General features: G+C 45.9%; 1 protein-coding gene across 12 annotated transcripts in view; it reads left to right on the top strand.

Moving 5' to 3' along the window:
• XPNPEP1 (X-prolyl aminopeptidase 1) overlaps nt 1-18,719 on the top strand; it is a 55,685-nt gene that overhangs the window by 31,520 nt on the left and 5,446 nt on the right. For all 12 annotated transcript variants that reach the window (XM_072739962.1, XM_025993369.2, XM_072739970.1 and 9 more), the window contains 13 exons: nt 927-1,019; nt 1,338-1,481; nt 3,187-3,282; nt 6,020-6,101; nt 7,591-7,801; nt 9,646-9,735; nt 10,291-10,341; nt 11,699-11,757; nt 11,899-11,976; nt 13,845-13,916; nt 15,427-15,487; nt 16,968-17,037; nt 17,909-18,082. In XM_072739962.1, the coding sequence (XP_072596063.1) occupies nt 927-1,019; nt 1,338-1,481; nt 3,187-3,282; nt 6,020-6,101; nt 7,591-7,801; nt 9,646-9,735; nt 10,291-10,341; nt 11,699-11,757; nt 11,899-11,976; nt 13,845-13,916; nt 15,427-15,487; nt 16,968-17,037; nt 17,909-18,082 (1,281 nt within the window). The remainder of the gene's footprint in view (nt 1-926; nt 1,020-1,337; nt 1,482-3,186; nt 3,283-6,019; nt 6,102-7,590; nt 7,802-9,645; nt 9,736-10,290; nt 10,342-11,698; nt 11,758-11,898; nt 11,977-13,844; nt 13,917-15,426; nt 15,488-16,967; nt 17,038-17,908; nt 18,083-18,719) is intronic.

Below are 18,719 nucleotides of genomic sequence, written 5' to 3'. Positions count from 1 at the left end.
TCACTTCCTTTCTTGAGGTTTATTTGGTGTCCCATGACTCGTCTCTTGGAAATGGGAAGGGCTGTTTGCTCTTAGGAATTGGGAAGCCAAGGAGCCATCGTAAAGATGATGGTGATGAGACCTGTGTGGCCCTCTTGTAATCTTTGGAAAGATTTCTTTGCTGCTGAGACTTGTGTTCAGACCCCAGTCAGGCCTGGTTCAGGGGTGGGAGCCTCCTATCTGCCGCCCTACCTTACAGTGAGGGGAGAGCACCATGTCCTGTGTTTCCTGGTGTGAGATGTGAGGGAGGGTTTCCAGTTCCCAGCCTTCACCAGTCACGACCCAAGTGTTCATCAAGTGACCAGTAGTGATAAAGTGACCAAAGGCTGAGAAGATGTTCTTTGCAATGACATATGTGCCAGTGTTGCAGTGATTCCCAGGATGCTGTTTTTTACTAGGAGTTGAATGAAAATCTTGCCTTTTCCTTTTTTTTTTTTGGTCTTCTTACTCCTATGCTTTTTTTTTTTTTTTTTTTTTTTTTTTAAGATTTATTTCAGAAAGAGAGGGAGAGCGTGAGTGTGAGGGGCAGAGGGAGAGGGAGAAGGACTATTAAGCGGACTCTGTGCTGAGCACAGAGCCTGACATCGGCTTGATTCCACAAACCTGAGATCATGACCTGAGCTGAAACTAGGAGTCGGACGCTTAACCAGCTGTACCACCCAGGCACCCCTGGTGCCATCATATACTTTTTAAATACATCATCTTATCCTTCTTGCAATCTTCCAGGATTAAGCAAAGTTTGGGTTCTCTAAGTGCTGCCAACCTACCATATAGAAGGTGCTTCATAAAGACCCTAGGATCATGATGTTGGTGAAGTGCATCCTTTGGGTAGGACTATGAGCTTGGGTCCATTGGGAATTGTTTCTTACATGTTCTTCCCTTGGTAGGTCTGAAGGACACACCAACTCAGGAAGACTGGCTGGTGAGTGTACTTCCTGAAGGATCCAGGGTTGGTGTGGACCCACTGATCATTCCTACAGGTGAGTGAGCTGGGGTCCTTCCAGTGTGGGGGAAGAAGTGGATTCTAGATGCCTCTCCATTCCCTTTGTTTGCTTGTGGACTTGGATCATTTAGGGGCTCAGCATGACTTGATGTCATGATAAAGGTCAAGGTGAAGAGAAGAGTTTTGGCAGAGAGGCAGGGGAAGGCTGTTGGTGGTGAAAATAACCTTTTTACACTCATCCTGCATACCCAGTGCTAGGCCATGGGAGGACCGCCTTTCAGAAGGCACTGCTGCCTGCCTCAGCTGAAATGGCATTTGGTTCATGTATGGTTGGGCTACGTGTATTTCTCCCCAGATTACTGGAAGAAGATGGCCAAGGTTCTGAGAAGTGCAGGCCACCACCTCATTCCTGTCAAGGAGAACCTTGTGGACAAAATCTGGACAGACCGTCCTGAGCGCCCGTGCAAGCCCCTCCTCGCACTGGGCCTGGATTACACAGGTCAGAACCCTGCTGCGCCTAACAGGGCCCCCAGCCCTTGTTCCCTGCCCGTCACCATTATCCCCATCCCAGTCCTCTGAATCAGAATCCAGCTTGAGCTGGTGGGCGGTTTTGCCTCACCCTGGCACAGTGCGGCATTTGATGAAAGCAGGAGCTTTATTTGTTTCCACAGTGGCCACCTACTTGCCACTTATTTGCATAATTTATGCTTGCCACGCTCTTCTGGGCAGACCTTTGGCCGCTGCTAAGATGGCTTTTTTACCACTCTGTTGCTAACTGCCTCTAACATGTCTGATAGTGGAAACAGGGCTGGGGGCTTTCTAGGTTCCATTTCCTTTTCTTCCACCCGCATTTGGAGGTTTACCTTCCTAGGCCCCCCATCCTGTATCTAGAACCTTCTGCTTTAGAGGCTTTGGGTTGTGGGTGGGTTTCTTTGGCCTGTATATTAGTGGTTGATGAAGAGCAAGTTGTGAACTGTTGGTGGGAGCTGAAAGTGTGGATTTATAGAACAGTGAGGGATACAGAGAGAGGCCAGGGAGGTGGGGCTGCAGGGGAGAGAGCTGTGCGGTAGAAACAGAAGAGGAGAGGTGGATGGGGGATGTCTGGAATGTAGGCAGATTGCCCAGAGGGGTCCTGGGAAGAAAGCATTACAGCCCGGGCTCTTGCCAAGTTTTAAACAGCATTCCCGAGCTGATCTTCAAAGCTGTGTTGGTTGCGGGGGCAGCCCCCAGCTTGCTTTCCCTGTGACGCCCTCACCGGAGGGGATCACAGACGGAGGGGGATCGGTCCAGTGAGTGGCCCGGGGTCAGCTAAACATTTTCCACGAGCATGTTTTGAATTTTTTTTTTTTAACTGACTCAGAGGCTCCGACCTATTACTTGTACAAGAGGGGAGAACAGATGTTGGGGGTAAGACTTTTGGTCAGCAAACGTGAGTGACTCCTACGTGCAGGACACTGTGCCAGGGGTTGGGTGAACCAGATGGTTCCCCAGTTCCCAGGGGCAGGCTTGTAACCTGAGCTGTCAGTGCTGTTTCATGGCGGGTGATGGTGGTGATAGTGGTGGTGAAGGGGTGTGCCTCTCTAGGGCTGCAGTTTCATCTGGAGAGCTGCAGGGAGCCAGCCCCTGGCTATGATGGGACAAGGGTGATTTGGAACTTAATAGTCACAGAGTCAGATTGCAGGGAGTTCCTAGGTCTTAGCACCATGAGGCGAGTCTCTCAGCTCCAAGAATGTCAAGTGGTGGGTGATTATTCCCCTGGGCCTCTAAGCCTGGATGAGTTTTCTCTGCTGGGCAGTATCTTCTCATAGCTCCCTGTGCTTCTGCCACTATTCAGTCTTGACACAAGATAACTACTGCTGTATTGATTGTCTTCCCTTCTAAATTGTAAGCCCCATGAGGGCAGGGGCTAGGTATCGCTTAGAGCTGTGACTGCAGTGATGAGCACAATGTCTGGCAGATATCTGCCCACAAAGTCTAGATACTTCAGAGACATTTGTTGGATGAACAAATGCATTAATTTTGTGAGTGAGGCTGTCAGGGCTCTCGAAAGTCAACAGGCTTGGACAAGAAGCTTGAGTCCAGGCCTCCTGTTTCCTCAGGCAGCATGCTTTGTATAAGATGGCCTGGGTAAGAATGTTTGGGATGGGTTCTTTCACTTGGCTCCCGTGCAGGGCCAGAGTCACAAGCACATTTGTTTCTTGCAGGCATCTCCTGGAAGGACAAGGTTGCAGACCTTCGGTTGAAAATGGCTGAGAGGAATGTCGTGTGGTTTGTGGTCACTGCCCTGGATGAGATTGCGTGTAAGTGCTCTGGCTCTGCTGTGTGGGCACATTACCTGGTCTCTCCCTTGGTTCTCTTGGAATCTGGGTGTTCACGCCAGTCTGCTTTCTGAGTGGCCAGGGAATAGACAAAAGACCACGTCACCAAATGAGTACCCAATACACCAAGTAGGATGGAGAAAGAATGACAGAGAATGGGAGAGAGGGACATAGCTTGGCTCAGAGTGGTATTATAGCCTGGGGCTGATGCGAAATCTGTGATGTCCACCTCTGGCGAGTCTCTTCAGGACTATGACACCACCAAGGAAGGACATTTCTTCCCAACATTTTGTGTCTGTCAACATTCATATGTCTCTCCAGCTGTAGAAATGGCACCATAGGAGATTATTTTTTTTCTCTACACTTTTCCTGTATTTCCCTCAGGTCTTCACAGTGGGGATGTTCTAGAAATATTTCTATATCAGAAAACTCAGGAACTGAAGATTCTTTACCAACTTTTTTTTTATTTTTAAGATTTTATTTATTCACGAGAGACAGAGAGAGAGGGGCAGAGACGTAGGCAGAGGGAGAAGCAGGCTGGAGCCTGATGTGGGTCTCAATCCCAGGACCCTGGCATGACGACCTGAGCCAAAGGCAGATGCTCAACCACTGAGCCACCCAGGCATCCCTTCATCAACCTTTTTGATAACAATAGCAGTTTCTGAATCTTTAGACATTAAATAACCCTTATGCAGTTGTTTAGTACCTTGTCATCCTCTAGAACCTGAAGACATTTGGTTGACTCTTTTTGTCCTGTCTTCTGTTTTCTGATTGGATTTAACCCAAGGTAACTGAGAAGAGGCACTACTTTATCTGTTTATCTTCTCACTAGAGAAAGAGACCCTACTACACACTGTCCTGTTTTTCCAACTCCCAACCCCTAAACTTTGTCAAATATCAGTGATGTTTGACATGTATGTCATATATCAGTGATTGATATCTTTAATTAACTACCTAGATATTGGCGAGAATAACAAATGTAAAGTTAATTTCTCCCTTTGATTTTAAGAAAATACATTCTTGGGACACCTGGGTGGCTCAGCGGTTGAGCACCTGCCTTGGGACCAGGGCATGACCCTGGAGTTCTGGGATCGAGTTCCACATCGGGCTCCCTGCAGGGAGCCTGCTTCTCCCTCTACCTATGTCTCTGCCTCTCTCTCTCTGTGTCTCTCATGAATAAATAAATAAAATCTTAAAAAAAAACACATTCTTTTTTTTTTTAAAGATTTTATTTATTTATTCATGAGAGACAGATAGAGAGAGAGAGAGAGGCAGAGACACAGACAGAAGGAGAAGCAGGCTCCACATAGGGAGCCTGATGCGAGACTTGATCCCAGGACTCCAGGATCATACCCTGGGCTGAAGGTTACGCTAAACCGCTGAACCACCCAGGCTGCCCCAAACACATTCTTATTGTGGAAAATGTAGAGGAAATAAAAAGAAGAGAAAAATATCCGCTATAATTTTGTTACCTAGAGATAATCACTATTAATATTTTGTGCGTATATGTCTTATAGCTTGATTTTTCTAATGTCTCTGTATACTCTAAGCATATATAATCATAATTTAAGTAAATGTAAATATCCCATCATATGGTTATCCATAACTTACTTACTTAACCATTCCCCTAAGGATGGCCTTTGGGTTATTTTTGATTTTCCCTTGACTTTATTATGATGCTACCATCAAAATCTTAGTACATCAGAATCTCTGTATATTTCTGATTATTTTCTTATATTTGTGATTGGCTTTTAGGGGTGGCATAACGGGTTAGAGGGTATGTACATGGTAGGGCTTTGGACCCATCTTGCCAGTTACCTGCCAGAAATGTTTATGGTGGATATGAATATGCCTGTCCTGGCACACCCTTGCCAGTCCCAGATACTGTCATTTTTTAAAAAGTGCTAGTCTGATAGGTAAAAAATATTGCTTCATTGCTGTACTGTGAGAGGCCATTATTTTAAAATAGAGGCAGTTCTTTTCTCTCACGAGGGTCTTTTTAACATTCTGTTCTTCGGGAGAGCAAGAATTAGGCAGCTGGAAGCTATGGGAGCATAGCTATGGTCTCTGCTGGCCCCTGTACTTCTTAAACATACAATGACTTCCCCAAATGCCCATTGACACTGGCTCTAGGCAGGTCCTCCACTCTGGTTTGGTACCACAGTTTACCCTTGGGTGGGCTTGGATTTGGGTTTCATTCATGGGCCTAAGCCCTGCTGACTCACTGCTTTTGTTCCTGTGCTGGGAAGTTCCGCCTCCGTGGAGCTCCTCGACTCTTAGCCAGAGGGCCTTCTTTGAGCTCCCTCATCGTGGGTGGGTCTCAGTTTTTCTACCCTATGTCTTCAGAAGGGAGAGAGTGCTTGGCCCTTTTCCCTTTACTTGGGAGTGCCAAAGGTTTTCCCTGTGGCAAGGCCAGGCTTGGCCGGTCACCACCAGGCAGACCATTTCAACTCTTTTGTTTGGAGGGTAATTTGCCTATTTTTTGACTAACTTCCATTGCATTCCGTTCCCGGGGCAGTGCTGTGGCAGCATAAGGAACAGATCTGGTGCCATCATTTGGTGGACATGAGCAACTGCAGCTCAGAGGTAAAACCAGGAAACAAGGTTTCCTGCTTTTCTGAGAGATGAGTGTCACTGAATCCTTCTGTAGAAGCCTTCCATGGATGCCAAAGTACTTAAAAATTCCTGTTAAAATCTCAAATCTTTTTTTTTTTTTAAGGGCTGTTCAATCTCCGAGGATCAGACGTGGAGCACAATCCCGTGTTTTTCTCCTATGCAATCATAGGATTGGAGACGATCATGTGAGTGTTTGCCCCACACGGGAAAGTCCTTCCTTCCACACAGCTCCTCAGATGCTCTGTCTCCCTTCCTGGTCAACCCCATCGCTGCCTGAGGTCCTGCTGATGCGTTGCTTTTCTTCTGCTTTTCCCCTTTCCTGCCTCTCTCTCCCTTTCCCTTCTGATCTTCCTACACAGTAGGTGTTTTTTACATCTCGCCTCTTTCTTAATCTTCCAGATGATTTGAAATCCATGAAAGTATCTCTAGTACTAGGAGATGAAAAAAAAAATAGGCAGGGACATCAGAACAAAACTGGAATGAGGTTAGTTCACAAGATTCCTGCTGCAAAGTCTTGGTCAGGCCATACACTGGATTCTAGGTTTTGTAGCAGCCAGTGCAAAGGGATGGATAGGCTCAGTGCTGCAATCCTGGGTACACAATTCAGATAAACTCTGGCATTCAAAGGTCGGAAATGACCTAGGAAGATGGTTATGCCTTGTTGAATTGTCTATTTATCTGCCAAGGAATTGCTTGTGACCTTCTTGTGGTTGTGCTTCTATCTGGATGGCTCTCTTTATTCACATAACATTTATGAGTTTCTAGAATCTCTGTTGGCTGCTAGGTTGCATCAGACAGATAGGGTCTGGGGCTAGAGTTGGGGAGATGAGTGTCTCTTCAGGGGGTTCAGGCATGTAAGTGCGCACTGACTTGTCAGTAGGATGGATATTGGGCCTGGCCTAAACTTGGGGGTCACAGGAGACTGACAAGTAATACTGAAGCAGAGATCAAAGGCACATGTGAGCTGGTTAGGTGAATGGGGGCCACGAGGAATGGTGATCTAAGCAAAGGAGAACAGCATTGTCAGTGGCTCTGGGCAGGGGAGAGCACGATGGCTGTGAAGGACCTGGAGTGGCTTAGTGTGGTTGGAACATGGGAGTGTGAGGCCGGAAGGTGAGCAGGGGCCATGGAAAGGAAGGCCTGTAAGCCAAGTCCAGGAGCTCCGACCTTTGTTCTGAGGACACTGGGGAGCTGTTGAATGGATTTTTCACAAGAAACCACATGATTTTGCAAATCATAGAGAATACTATGGCTGTGAACATGGGATGGCTAGGGGCAAGACTGGATCCAGGGAGACCAGCTAGGAGGCTGTGACACAAATCCAGCAGGGAGATGGTGGCAGTGTGAACCTGGCCTGTGACTGGGCAGGGCTGGAGTCAAAGCTGGACAGACTGGATGGGATTTAGACTATAGGTCCAGAGATCTTAGTCGAGGGAAGGAAGGACATCGGGGACAGTGCCCAGGTCCTGGCTGGAGGAACGAGGTGGATGGATATAACATACACAGGGATAGAGACAACTTGGTGAACAGGATGTGGGAAAGGAACACGGAGAAGGAGAAGCTGCTTGGTTTTGATTGCTAAAAGACGGAGCCTGTTGTATTTGTGGGCCATGTTCCTCCCTCTCGCTCACATGCCCTCTTTTCTCTGCCACCTCACTTCTCGCTTCTCTGCAGGCTCTTCATTGATGGTGACCGCATAGATGACCCCAGTGTGAAGGAGCACCTGCTTTTTGACTTGGGCCTGGAAGCCGAATACAGAATCCAGGTGCTTCCCTACAAGTCCATCCTGAGCGAGCTCAAGGCTCTGTGTGCCAATCTCTCCCCAAGGGAGAAAGTGTGGGTCAGCGACAAGGCCAGCTATGCTGTGAGCGAGGCCATCCCCAAGGTTGGTAGCCCTGCTGAGGCCCATTCAAAGCCTGTACCTACCAGCTGCCAGCCCCTTCCCAGTTCTGGCATCCTGCAGCTTTGTCTTTGAAACAGAGGTTGTTCTGGACGATCTCTGGGACTGGCTGTCAGGTCAGGGATGACCTGTCCCTAAAGGAGCCCTTTGGGCTGGAGCCATCTTGAGGGTCTGAGGGCCCTTAGAACTCATTGAGTCTTCTGTGTTTTCCAAAATGTAGCATGAGAGAGGATCTTAGGTGGTAAATATGAATGCTTAGGTTTATTTAGGTGTTACCTGTTTTATTTTTTTATTTTATGTTTTTAAAGATTTTATTTATTTATTCATGAAAGACAGAGAGAGAGAGAGAGAGAGAGAGAGAGAGAGAGAGAGAGAGGCAGAGACACAGGCAGAGACACAGGCAGAGGGAGAAGCAGGTTCCATGCAGGGAGCCTGACCTGGGACTTGATCCCAGGTCTCCAGGATCATGCCCTGGGCTGAAGGTGGCGCTAAACCGCTGAGCCACCCAGGCTGTCCATGTTACCTGTTTTAAAAGCAATTTAGTGTACACTAGAAAAAAATATTTCTAGCGTTTGAGACCATGATATTATAAAAATTATTTCTTAAGACAGAGTTTAACAAACTAAGTTGATTTAAAGATGGTCTAAAGAAGTATTAAGTAAATAAAGGTCTAGAGGGTAGGCAGCCAGGGTGGGAGCTGAGTAGGTGGTATGAGAACACCTGAAATCTGGGAAACACAACATATGCCCCTTCCGTACCACATTTACCAGTTAAGGAGGCTGGGGACCCAGAGTGGCGTGGGAAGTTAGAGACTGGTTGAAGGTCAAATGATAGTGGTAGCCTTGCCCTTTACTGAGTCCCTGCTGGGTAGTGCTAAGCAGTGGGCACCTGTCTGCTCATTTTCACTAGGGCTCAAGGCAGGACTGTAATCCAGGCCACCTTGGATGTATGTAGCCTTTTCAACTGTCCTGCCTTGGGTCTCTGGCTGCAAGTGGCCTTTGGTAAGCCCAGGGTTATCTCCTCTCTGCTCCATCCTGGGAAAAGCCTAGGCCTGGCCCACTAGACCTACCTTGTGAGTGCACCCTACCACCCTCATAGTATGTGTGAGTCAGTCTTGACCTGAGTTGGGGGGTCATGCCTGCTTTCTTTGTTTCAGGAGGTCTACATGTGAGAGTGAGGGAATGAGATTGGAGAGAATGAATGCCTTTCAACAAGCTCTGTGCAAGAGCACAGATGTGGTCCTGAATCCCTCTCCCATAACACAGGGCTGGGTTCCAACTCATTCTTAAATTGGATAGGGTCTTCCCATACCATGAAGAGCAGGTGATGTGTGATCCTGGAACAAGATAGAGGAAGGAGTGGGAGCCCTCCCTCATCAGTCATGTGTGTCCTCAGACAATGGGAAAAAGCCTCCTTTGTGCAGCAAGAAAGGGGTTATTTCGGTCAAGCTTTGATCGTTAGTGAAGTCTGACCATGACCATGACCATGACCATGACCATGACCATGACCATGGAGGCTTGAAAAGCAGTATCTTCCTGATGGCTGGCAGCCAGTAGTGTCCAAGAGCTGAGGATGGGGGCAATAGAAGAGAAATACTTTGTTTGATGGACTTTATCTTTTTGGAAGAGCTCAAGCCCCTTTCGTCATGCTCAGAGTCCTCAACCGAAAGGGGTGGGTCTTCAATCCCCAGGCACAGCCAGGTGGGTCCTGAGTGGAAGCTCTTCACATGATTTGTCTTACGTGTGATGTGCTGGGTGAAGCCGTGCCTGCCTTGGCCTGGGGTGCGTGGAGCCGGGTTTGATTTCCCATACCGCTCCTTGTGCCCCTAGGATCATCGATGCTGTATGCCTTACACCCCCATCTGCATTGCCAAAGCTGTGAAGAATTCTGCTGAATCAGACGGCATGAGACGAGCTCACGTGAGTAAAGCAGCCTGTGCAGAAGAGGGGGTGTCAGGAGGCCCATCCCAGTCCCTCGCCTGCCGCGTGGCTTTGAGCCTGGCACAAGGTCAGAAATTCTCTGAGCCTTCCAGTGTTAACGAGAGAATGAAATCAAACACTCAGTGGGTTAGATCTTTACAGAGTCTAACATACACCACAAAAAAAAGGCATTGATCATGATGTCTCTTAAAAGGCCCAGCATATATTTCAAGGCCAGTGGTGGGTCTAGAAGGATGTGAGGCCCACAGATGGCTTTTGCCAGTGGTTTGATCGCTGAGGGATTTGCCCCTGCTCTCCGGGAGGGCCTTTCCTGGTTGTGCCTGAGCTCCTGAGCAGCAGAGGAGGCCTTTCCCTGCTGGTGGGAATTGCTGCCCAGTTGTTTACAGGGAGTGCCTGCATGAAAAGTCCTGATGGCTGGAGGGCGTGCCCTGTGAGTCCAGCCTTCTTGGTATCCTGCTAGGGCTGGACTCTGAATTTGCCCAGCTGATTTGCAGTAATAACTTTAAAAAAAAAATGTCTCCATTGTTTGCACAGATTAAAGATGCTGTTGCCCTCTGTGAACTCTTTAACTGGCTGGAGAAAGAGGTTGGTTCTTAGTCTTTGTTTACCACGTGGCTGTAGATTATTCAGAAGCTGTAAACGTGTGACTCTAACCGTGGCCCTCTCTGTGCTCTGGTGACTCTGAGGTCTAAGGTCTTGATCCAATTTTAGTACTCTCTCTTGGTAGTTCTTTCAGGAAATTTGGTGTGTATTTAGAATTTTTTTTAGTTGTTGAAAATAGTAACATTGATGAAGAAAGAATTTCCTTAACTGAGAGGACCTTTTTTGGGTCAAGGCATTTTCTTGTAAGTGGAATTTCATTATAAGGAAAAATGACTCACAATAATATTATAGGCAAGCTGATTGTATTAAGAGAAAAAGATCTTTGTGTACATTTTAGACTTCAATTTGAGATATAAAACTCTGGATAGTATATTGACTCTTCGGCCATGAGTTTCTTGCCTTTTCATTCCTTATGGTTGACAGCAGGGGGATTGCTTTGTGCTGTTATTAAACAATCTCATGTTCCCTTTAAGTGTTATATAAACAACTCTTTAAAAGTAGCTTAAATTGGAAAAAGAGTATCACCCTTACTCCCACCTATGTAACTATTTTATTCCCTCTGGCTGTTGTTGTTCTGTGTAAATCAATTTTACATGTCTCTCAGTGTATAGATATGATTTTGTATTTTATTTTATTCACTTAGTACCATAGTGTGAGCATTTTCCATGTGCTTTGAGGCCTTTAAAAAGGATCCAAATTGTAAAAGCATTGTGTGGTGACAGATGGTAGCTACACTTGTAGTGAGCATAACGTAACACAGAGATGTTGAATCACTGTGTTGTATACCTGAAACTAACATAGCATTGTGTGTCAACTACACTCAAAACCACAAAAACAAAACAAAACAAAAAAAAATAGCAACAGAAAAATGGATCCAAATAGAGAGGTTGTGTTTAGTGGTTAGACCAATTTGCCATTCCTCCTATTTTCAAGTATTTAGAGCATTTTTTTTTTTTGTGCTATTATCAGCTTGTAATACTATCTTTGTGTTTATCTTTTTATTTAGGATGACTTTTTTAGGACGATATCCTAGCAGGAGATGCTTTTGAATTTTTAAACTTAGATGGATTGTTTGGGGGAGGTTTTAGGGCATAACATGGAGGCAAATAGTTGAATGAAAAATTGAAAGGATAGAAACCCCTTCTACTTTAGATAGCTTTGATAAGAATCTTTAGACATTCCCTCCTTATTAAAGATGAGACATCAGCTGTGTCCTGTAGGTAGAAAGTTGGGACATGGGAAGTGAAGAAAAAAATAAGCTTTTAATGCATGCCCTTTAATATGTACGAAATGCATTGATATATTGCCCCAGATGGTTTATAAGCAACTCTCTTAATAGGTGCCCAAAGGTGGTGTGTCCGAGATCTCAGCTGCTGACAAAGCCGAGGAATTTCGCAGGTAAGGAACCATGTGTGGGGGTGTGGGGGCATGAACCTTATGGTTATTTCTTTGGCAAGTTAAATGAGGCTGAGAGGGCCCCGATTCTTGGCACAATAAAATCCTTTAAGCCGCTTTGCTCTCTGTGCCTTTCTGTTCTAGGCAACAGGCTGACTTTGTGGACCTGAGCTTCCCAACGATTTCCAGTACGGGACCCAATGGCGCCATCATTCACTACGCGTAAGGCATGCGGAGGAGCACGCTGCCTGGCTTTGCTGCTGCTTCTGCACAGAAGCCTGAGCAGGGGAGAGACATTATTTTACCAGAGGCCCCAATGCCCACCTCTATGTGTTTGTTGAAACTGTTCTTATATGGGACATGAGGACTTGTTATCTCTTGTTTCCTCTAAATCTCCAAGTCTCTGCCTTTTGGGAGCCTTGACCTCAGGTGTATGGCATTGATCTTCTCCATGATATAGTCAAATGGGTTGTCCCCTCTTTCCTTTCTGAGGTCACAAAAGCTGTCATAGCTCTTGATCATGGTGATCAGAATATTTAGTGTTTGTCTTTCCTGATAATGGTAGCCTTCTTGATGTATGAGTCCAAACATCTTGTGAGCTCCATCCATCACCTCCTTACTGAAAAACTTATCACTAGGTTATTGAGCATCCTCTTGTGATAAGGGAGTTAAGTAGCACCCTTTCTTTCCTCCCTGCGGGCTTGAAGCTTGGCACCCAGCCTATGGGGAATATCAGCAGATGATGTGCAAGATCCTGTGGACTCACAGCACAGAGCGTTCCCTGTACTCTGAGATGGGAGGAGCACTGATGAGTTTGGGAAACGAAACTTGGCTTGGTCATTAGGCTCTAGCTTCAGATTTGTCCAGTCGAATGGCTTTGCCTTGTGTTGAGCATTTTGAGTTCTTTGCTTCATGTCTGTGATATACACAATCAGTGGTGGAATGCTTGGTCTGTCTAACCGGGCTGTATATAGGCAGAGATCCCTGCCCCCCCCCCCCCCCCTTTTAATAATTGCTTTTAGACCTTTTAGTCTTGGGGCAAATTTTGAAGCGGTGTGTGGGAGACAGTCACAGATGTGATTGTGCAGTTCTCTTACATTAATGCTTCTGTTCCAAAATTAAAATGTAAAAAGGACTTCAGTTTTTTTTGTCTTATGTTTAATTCAGGTGATGAATTTCTTGGCTGGATACTATCCTATAATTTTGCATATAATTAACACATGAAAAAATTTCAGATCAAGGAGGGGGAGAAGTCTGCTTCTGCTTTGGCATTTTTACCCTGTGGGCTGTGGGAAGCCTGTTGAGAAGCAGGGCGCTGGAGCTGGTTCCATATCTGATTGTCTTTCTCAGTCGTTTGGCTTGGGTGTGACCACTGATGCCCTTGGTGCTGAAGAGAGGAGGTGGTGCCTGGAAATGAAGGAGTCCTTCTCTCAGATGCAGGACAGAGAATTGGAATGCTCCCTTTAGCATTTCCCAGTGCAGTGGTACTATCTGGAAATCAGATCACTCTTTAAAAATACCTCATGTTCATTTAAAAAAAGTGCTTCAGCATTAGAACATTGTGATCCACTCCTTTTCCCAGTTAAAACCCCTTTAGTTTTTCTCCCAAACTGAGACATTTACCTTCTGCCTGTCTGGTGGTGTTGGGAGCACATGGGGAGGCCCCTGACGTGGAATCTGAGGCTGGGGCCTGGGACTCCCACACCCAGAGACAATGACTCCTGGCCGCTCCATTCCCAGTTTTCAGGACTATAGCATGGTCCTCTTGAATCTATTGATTATTATTTCTGTAGCTTTTATAATTATTACATGAATACCTGTTTTGTTCCAGATACAAATAGAGATAGATGTGAAGAAATACGTTCTTCTTCCTTCTCTTGAGCTCTTTATCCAGTTGTGGAGATAGATTGGGTCTTTGAGTAGTTCTAGAAGATTAAATTATTTGGAATAATTGTGTGGGTAACTTTTAATTTTGATATAATTTCAGACTTACATAAGTTGTAAGAGTAGTATAAGGAACTCTTGTATGTCTTCTCCCAGATTCAGCAAGTAAATTTGTGGAATAATTAATTTTTAATTAACTTTCTTAGGCCAGTCCCTGAGACGAATAGGACCTTGTCCCTAGATGAAGTATACCTCATTGACTCGGGAGCTCAGTACAAGTAAGTGAACTAGGGCTTGATTGGGGTTGGGTCAAAAAACTTGAATAGGGAGCAAGCCAGGCTCCAGCCAAGGGTGCTCAGCTGGGAATCTCACTCTGCTCCAGGCACTAATGGAATCGTTCTCATGTCTTGTCCTTTTTTTCACCCCTGCTTGAACTTGTCCGTTGGTGACTCTTCCCACAAAAGGCTGTTTGATAGAAATGTTTAGTTCTTGGCCGGAAGTTGTTAAATACTAAATAAATAACTAAAAGCAAGCTTTCAAAACCATTGGAAAGGCTTCTTCCATAGCTCATAAACTGCGTGCTAGCTCTCTGGACTTGCAGCGGCCCCAGGGCCTTACGAAGTGAGAGATTAATTTTAAATGAGTAAATGAGAAACTAGGGTTGCCCCTGAATTTCTGAATTTCCATCTTGATGTCTCGCAGCTTTCATACTCAGCCTCTAGAAAGTTTCTCAGAGAAGAACCCAAGATTTTGCTGGATCTGAATGTGGAACCCAGGAGAAGGAGCTGGAATAGGTGTTGTCTGCATTAAGAGAGCACAAGCCAGGCCTTTTAATGCTCCATTCCCACTGCAGTTGGGACTGTGGCTGATGGAGAGCCTGAGTATTTTTTTTTATTTTTAAAGATTTTATTTATTTTTTAGAGAAAGAAAGAGAATGAGAGCAAGATTGGAGGGAAGGGATCTCCCCAGAGGGAGAGGGAGTAGGAAAGAATCTCACTGACATGGTGCTGAGTGCAGAGCCCTACATGGGGCTTCGGATGCTTAACCGACTGAGCCACCCAGGTGTCCCTGGAGAGCCTGATTATTTGGTGGGGTCTGCCACATATGTGGAAATGACAGCCTAGCCTGGGGACACACTGGTTACCATTAATGATAACAGCTTAGAGCTCAGGGTGTTGAGATGGTTCAGTTTTAAATTTTAGTAGGATTGCAAAATTCCCATTTCTCTGTTAGGGGTGTGAATTAGGCCACTCTAAGAGATGCCTTTGGGTATTTTTAGGGTCTAGTCCTTTGCTGTCCTGAGGGGAGGAATTAGAGGTTGGCCCAGTTTTGATAGAAGCAGGTTCCTATTTGCTCCTATTTACTTTGTCCTCCTCCCCCTCATTTATAACCCCGTGATAGTGTCTCCGATGAGACAGTCCTCACATTGTAGACCAAAAGTGCTTATGTCAGGGCCTGATGGAGTTCATTCTCACTACCTCCGGCCATCCTAGCATTCATACTTTGTTTCATTTTATTTATTTATAAAAAGATTTATTAATTTGAGAGAGAGAGAGAGAGAGAGAGAAGACCACAAGCAGGAGGGGAGGAGCAGAGGGAGAGGGAGAGAGTGAATCTTAAGCAGATTCCACACTGAGCATGGAGCCCGATGTGGGGCTTGATCTCAATGACCCTGAGATCATGACCTGAGGTGAAACCCAAGAGTCAGATGCCTGACTGCACCACCCAGGTGCCCCTGAGCAAAAGCTTATATTTAGTGAACACTAATCTGTCCTTTCTTTTGGAAAGGGATGGGACGACAGACGTGACACGGACCATGCATTTTGGGACCCCTACAGCCTATGAGAAGGTAAGCTGGAGCAGAAAACGAGAGAGCCCTCCCTGCTTTCTTAAGAACGGCATTGCTTTTATGAAAAGGAATTGTATAATGAAGTAAAATTTGTCTGTGAGTTAGTAAAACAGCTCATTACTCTGGAGCCTGGCTTATCTGCTTCGTGATGTCCATTTAATTAATTACTGGAGAAATTTTAAAAGCATTCCGTTTGCTAAGGTCAGAGCCACTCAGATTTCAGTTTACACAGCGTCAGTGTTCTCTTGAGTCAGGAAATCTCTATGGAGATGGGAGTGGGGTAATGAAACGTCTGCTTTTTACAAACTGTCTTGATTTGATTCTGAAAGCCACCTGCCTTCTTTTAAGTTCAGCATTTCCATCTATGGCTTACCTCAGGCACCCCCTGCAATGGTACACACTGCTTAGGTTGTGCTGTCTGGCGTGGAGAGGAGATGGCAGTGAGGTAGAGGGATGTGCACCAGGAGTCTGGAGGTTGGACTTCAGGTCTTCTCTGCTGTACACTGGCCCCGTGACTTGCCTAAAGCACTTAGACCACCTCCATAAAAATGGGGGTAAGAATACCTGCCTCCAGGGCTGGTTGTAAAGGTGCCATGACCCTGGTAAATTCCAGGATCAGTCCCTACCAGGTGAATGTTGGTTGAGTCTCTTGAGTGAATCTGTTTTTCTAGGAGCTCCTATAGGAAGTTTATCCCAGGGGTAGAGTTTTATGCCAAGCTGCAGAGCAGATTTCATAGTCTTGGTCTTGTACCTCATCTGTTTGTAGACACGAGCACCTTAAAAGAATTTGACCTCGGTGCCACATACCTTTGGCATGACTCTTTTGTGCAGGCTAAAGAGCTTGAGACCAGATTGAAGGGTGTGGGTTTAGTTCTGGTTCTGTACCTTACTGGCAAGCCACTAACCTTCCAAGCAGCACTCTTCTTTTCCAGGCAGTAGGGCTAAGCCCTGAGTATAACATTGGTAAGGGGCACAGTTGCTGGAGCAAGACCGCCTGGCTTAAGGTCAGATGCTGCCAATTACAAGCTACGCCACTGGCAGGCTAGTTCATCTGTGTCAAGTGAGGGTGACAACAGAATCTCCAGCATAGCGTGTGGGGTTTAGTGTTCAGTGCTTAGTACCATGCCTGGCACAGGGGACTAGCTCGGTAAATGTTAGCTGGTGTCATCAGGATTTTTTGTTACTTTTCCTCGTCTTTCTCAGGCTCAAAGTGTATCAGAATGTTCATTACAAGGGAAGGACCTGTGGGCTCATCTCTCTCACAGTTCTCTTTTAACTAACTTTAATTTCAAGATTTTCTGAAAAATAGGCCCCATGGCCCACCTTTTTTTTCCACCAGAGTTTTTTCTTTTTACTCTGATTTTCTCTGTGGTGTTGCTAAAAACCTTCAGAAGCAAGGTTTTCTGAACTGCCGGGACACTACAGGACCGAAGCATCTTGTCCTCGTTCTGCAACATGCCCCCTGGGTTTTCTTTGGCAGGAATGCTTCACATATGTCCTCAAGGGCCACATAGCTGTGAGTGCAGCCGTTTTCCCGACTGGAACCAAAGGTAGGTGGTTCCTTCTGTCATATGGCAGGCTTTTTCTTGTTCAGGTACCAAACATGTCTAAATTTGGGTAGGAGAACATTTCCTTTCTTGTCATGTCAGGCCCAGCCAGGGCTAGTGTTGCATGGAGTCTCCTAGAACCACTGACTGAGCTCAGGGAACCTCCCAGGGAGCCAGGCTTTGGTTTGGGCCTGATGTCAGTGGTGTACCTCTCCTAACCACCTAAGGTGTTAGATGAGACATATGGGTGGATCCCAGGAGAGAGCAGCCAGGGCTGAAGGCCTCCAGACCTGAGTGGAAGTTGATACAGCCTCCTATCTGTCCTGCCTCAGTGGACCAGTGCCTCCTTTTGGGATCCTTGTCAGGATTTATTTTCCTGGGGACCTGACTTCACATATATACCAGTTGAGGACTGATGGCTGGGCATTAGATGGGGAGTGGACAAGCCCTGGGCCTTGGATCTGCTTAGATTGGGCCTGCATTCATCTCCCTTGGCACCTATTTCCTTGTAGTCTGTTTAGAGTCTCCTCTTTGTAATCCTGAAACCTCAGGATCCAGAGCCAGGAAGGGGATGTCTGTATCATCAACACCCTGAGCTGCAGCAAGGTGTCCAGCCCCTTCACTGGCTTCCTGGACAAACAGTTCTCTAGCTTCAGACTGAGCTCCAGACTGGCTGGGGAGTGGCCGTCCTTGGGAGCTCTGATTGTTAGTTCTTTCTTACGCTGGGTTGAAATCAGAGCCCTCCAGTAACTTTTACACGTTGGTTACTGTTTCACTTTCTGGAGCCAAGCATAATAAATCTAATCTCTAAAGTGCTTTGCAAATTGAAAAGTACTGGACAAATATCATCAAGTGGTTCTTATGTGTCTTTCAGGACACCTTCTTGACTCGTTTGCCCGCTCAGCTTTATGGGATTCTGGCCTGGATTACCTGCACGGAACAGGACATGGTGTTGGGTCTTTTCTGAATGTTCACGAGGGTCCTTGTGGCATCAGTTATAAAACCTTCTCTGATGAGCCTTTGGAGGCAGGCATGATCGTCACTGATGGTAAGTGTCCCTCACATCCAGGGTGTGCACGGGTCTTCGAGCCTGTATGAGGCTCTCTGTTGTTTCTTATATTTTGATGATCTTAAAGTAAATTGGATATAATTTCCCCCTTTTGTCACCTTGAATTTAACAAGACAACTTTTTATGATTATAAAAGTGGTACGTGTTCATTTTAGAAAAGATGAGACTGTGGGACAGTGTGTGGAAGATGAAAATCATTTGGAATCCAACTACCTAGGGGGAAACATTGCTTAATATTTTGATGTTATAGCTTTTGGTCTTTTATATATGTGTGTATCTTTTTTTTTTTCTAATCATTCCGATTCTACTGGATGACCTATTGTTTGTATTCTACTTTCTTACTTAATGTACTACTTTTCCCACATCATTACCAGATCTCTGCATAAATTTTAATGCCTGCATCGTTGTGTCTCATGAATGTGCTCCAGTGATTTATTTGGTGAACCCTCTGTAATTGTATTCCCTACCCTGGCACCTGTTTTCAGGGACTTTGGAACCTTTCTGCTCTTCGAGTACCTATTGGGGGTAGCCTTATGGAGGAGGGATCTCTTGGCTCTTGCGGCCCAGAGATGAGTGGGCTCTTGACCTGTTTCCCCTGCTCCTTCAGAGTGGAACT

The sequence above is a fragment of the Vulpes vulpes genome, chromosome 15, assembly GCF_048418805.1.
Source record: "Vulpes vulpes isolate BD-2025 chromosome 15, VulVul3, whole genome shotgun sequence".
Taxonomy (NCBI): domain Eukaryota; kingdom Metazoa; phylum Chordata; class Mammalia; order Carnivora; family Canidae; genus Vulpes; species Vulpes vulpes.
This window is presented reverse-complemented; position numbering and strand designations above follow the sequence as displayed.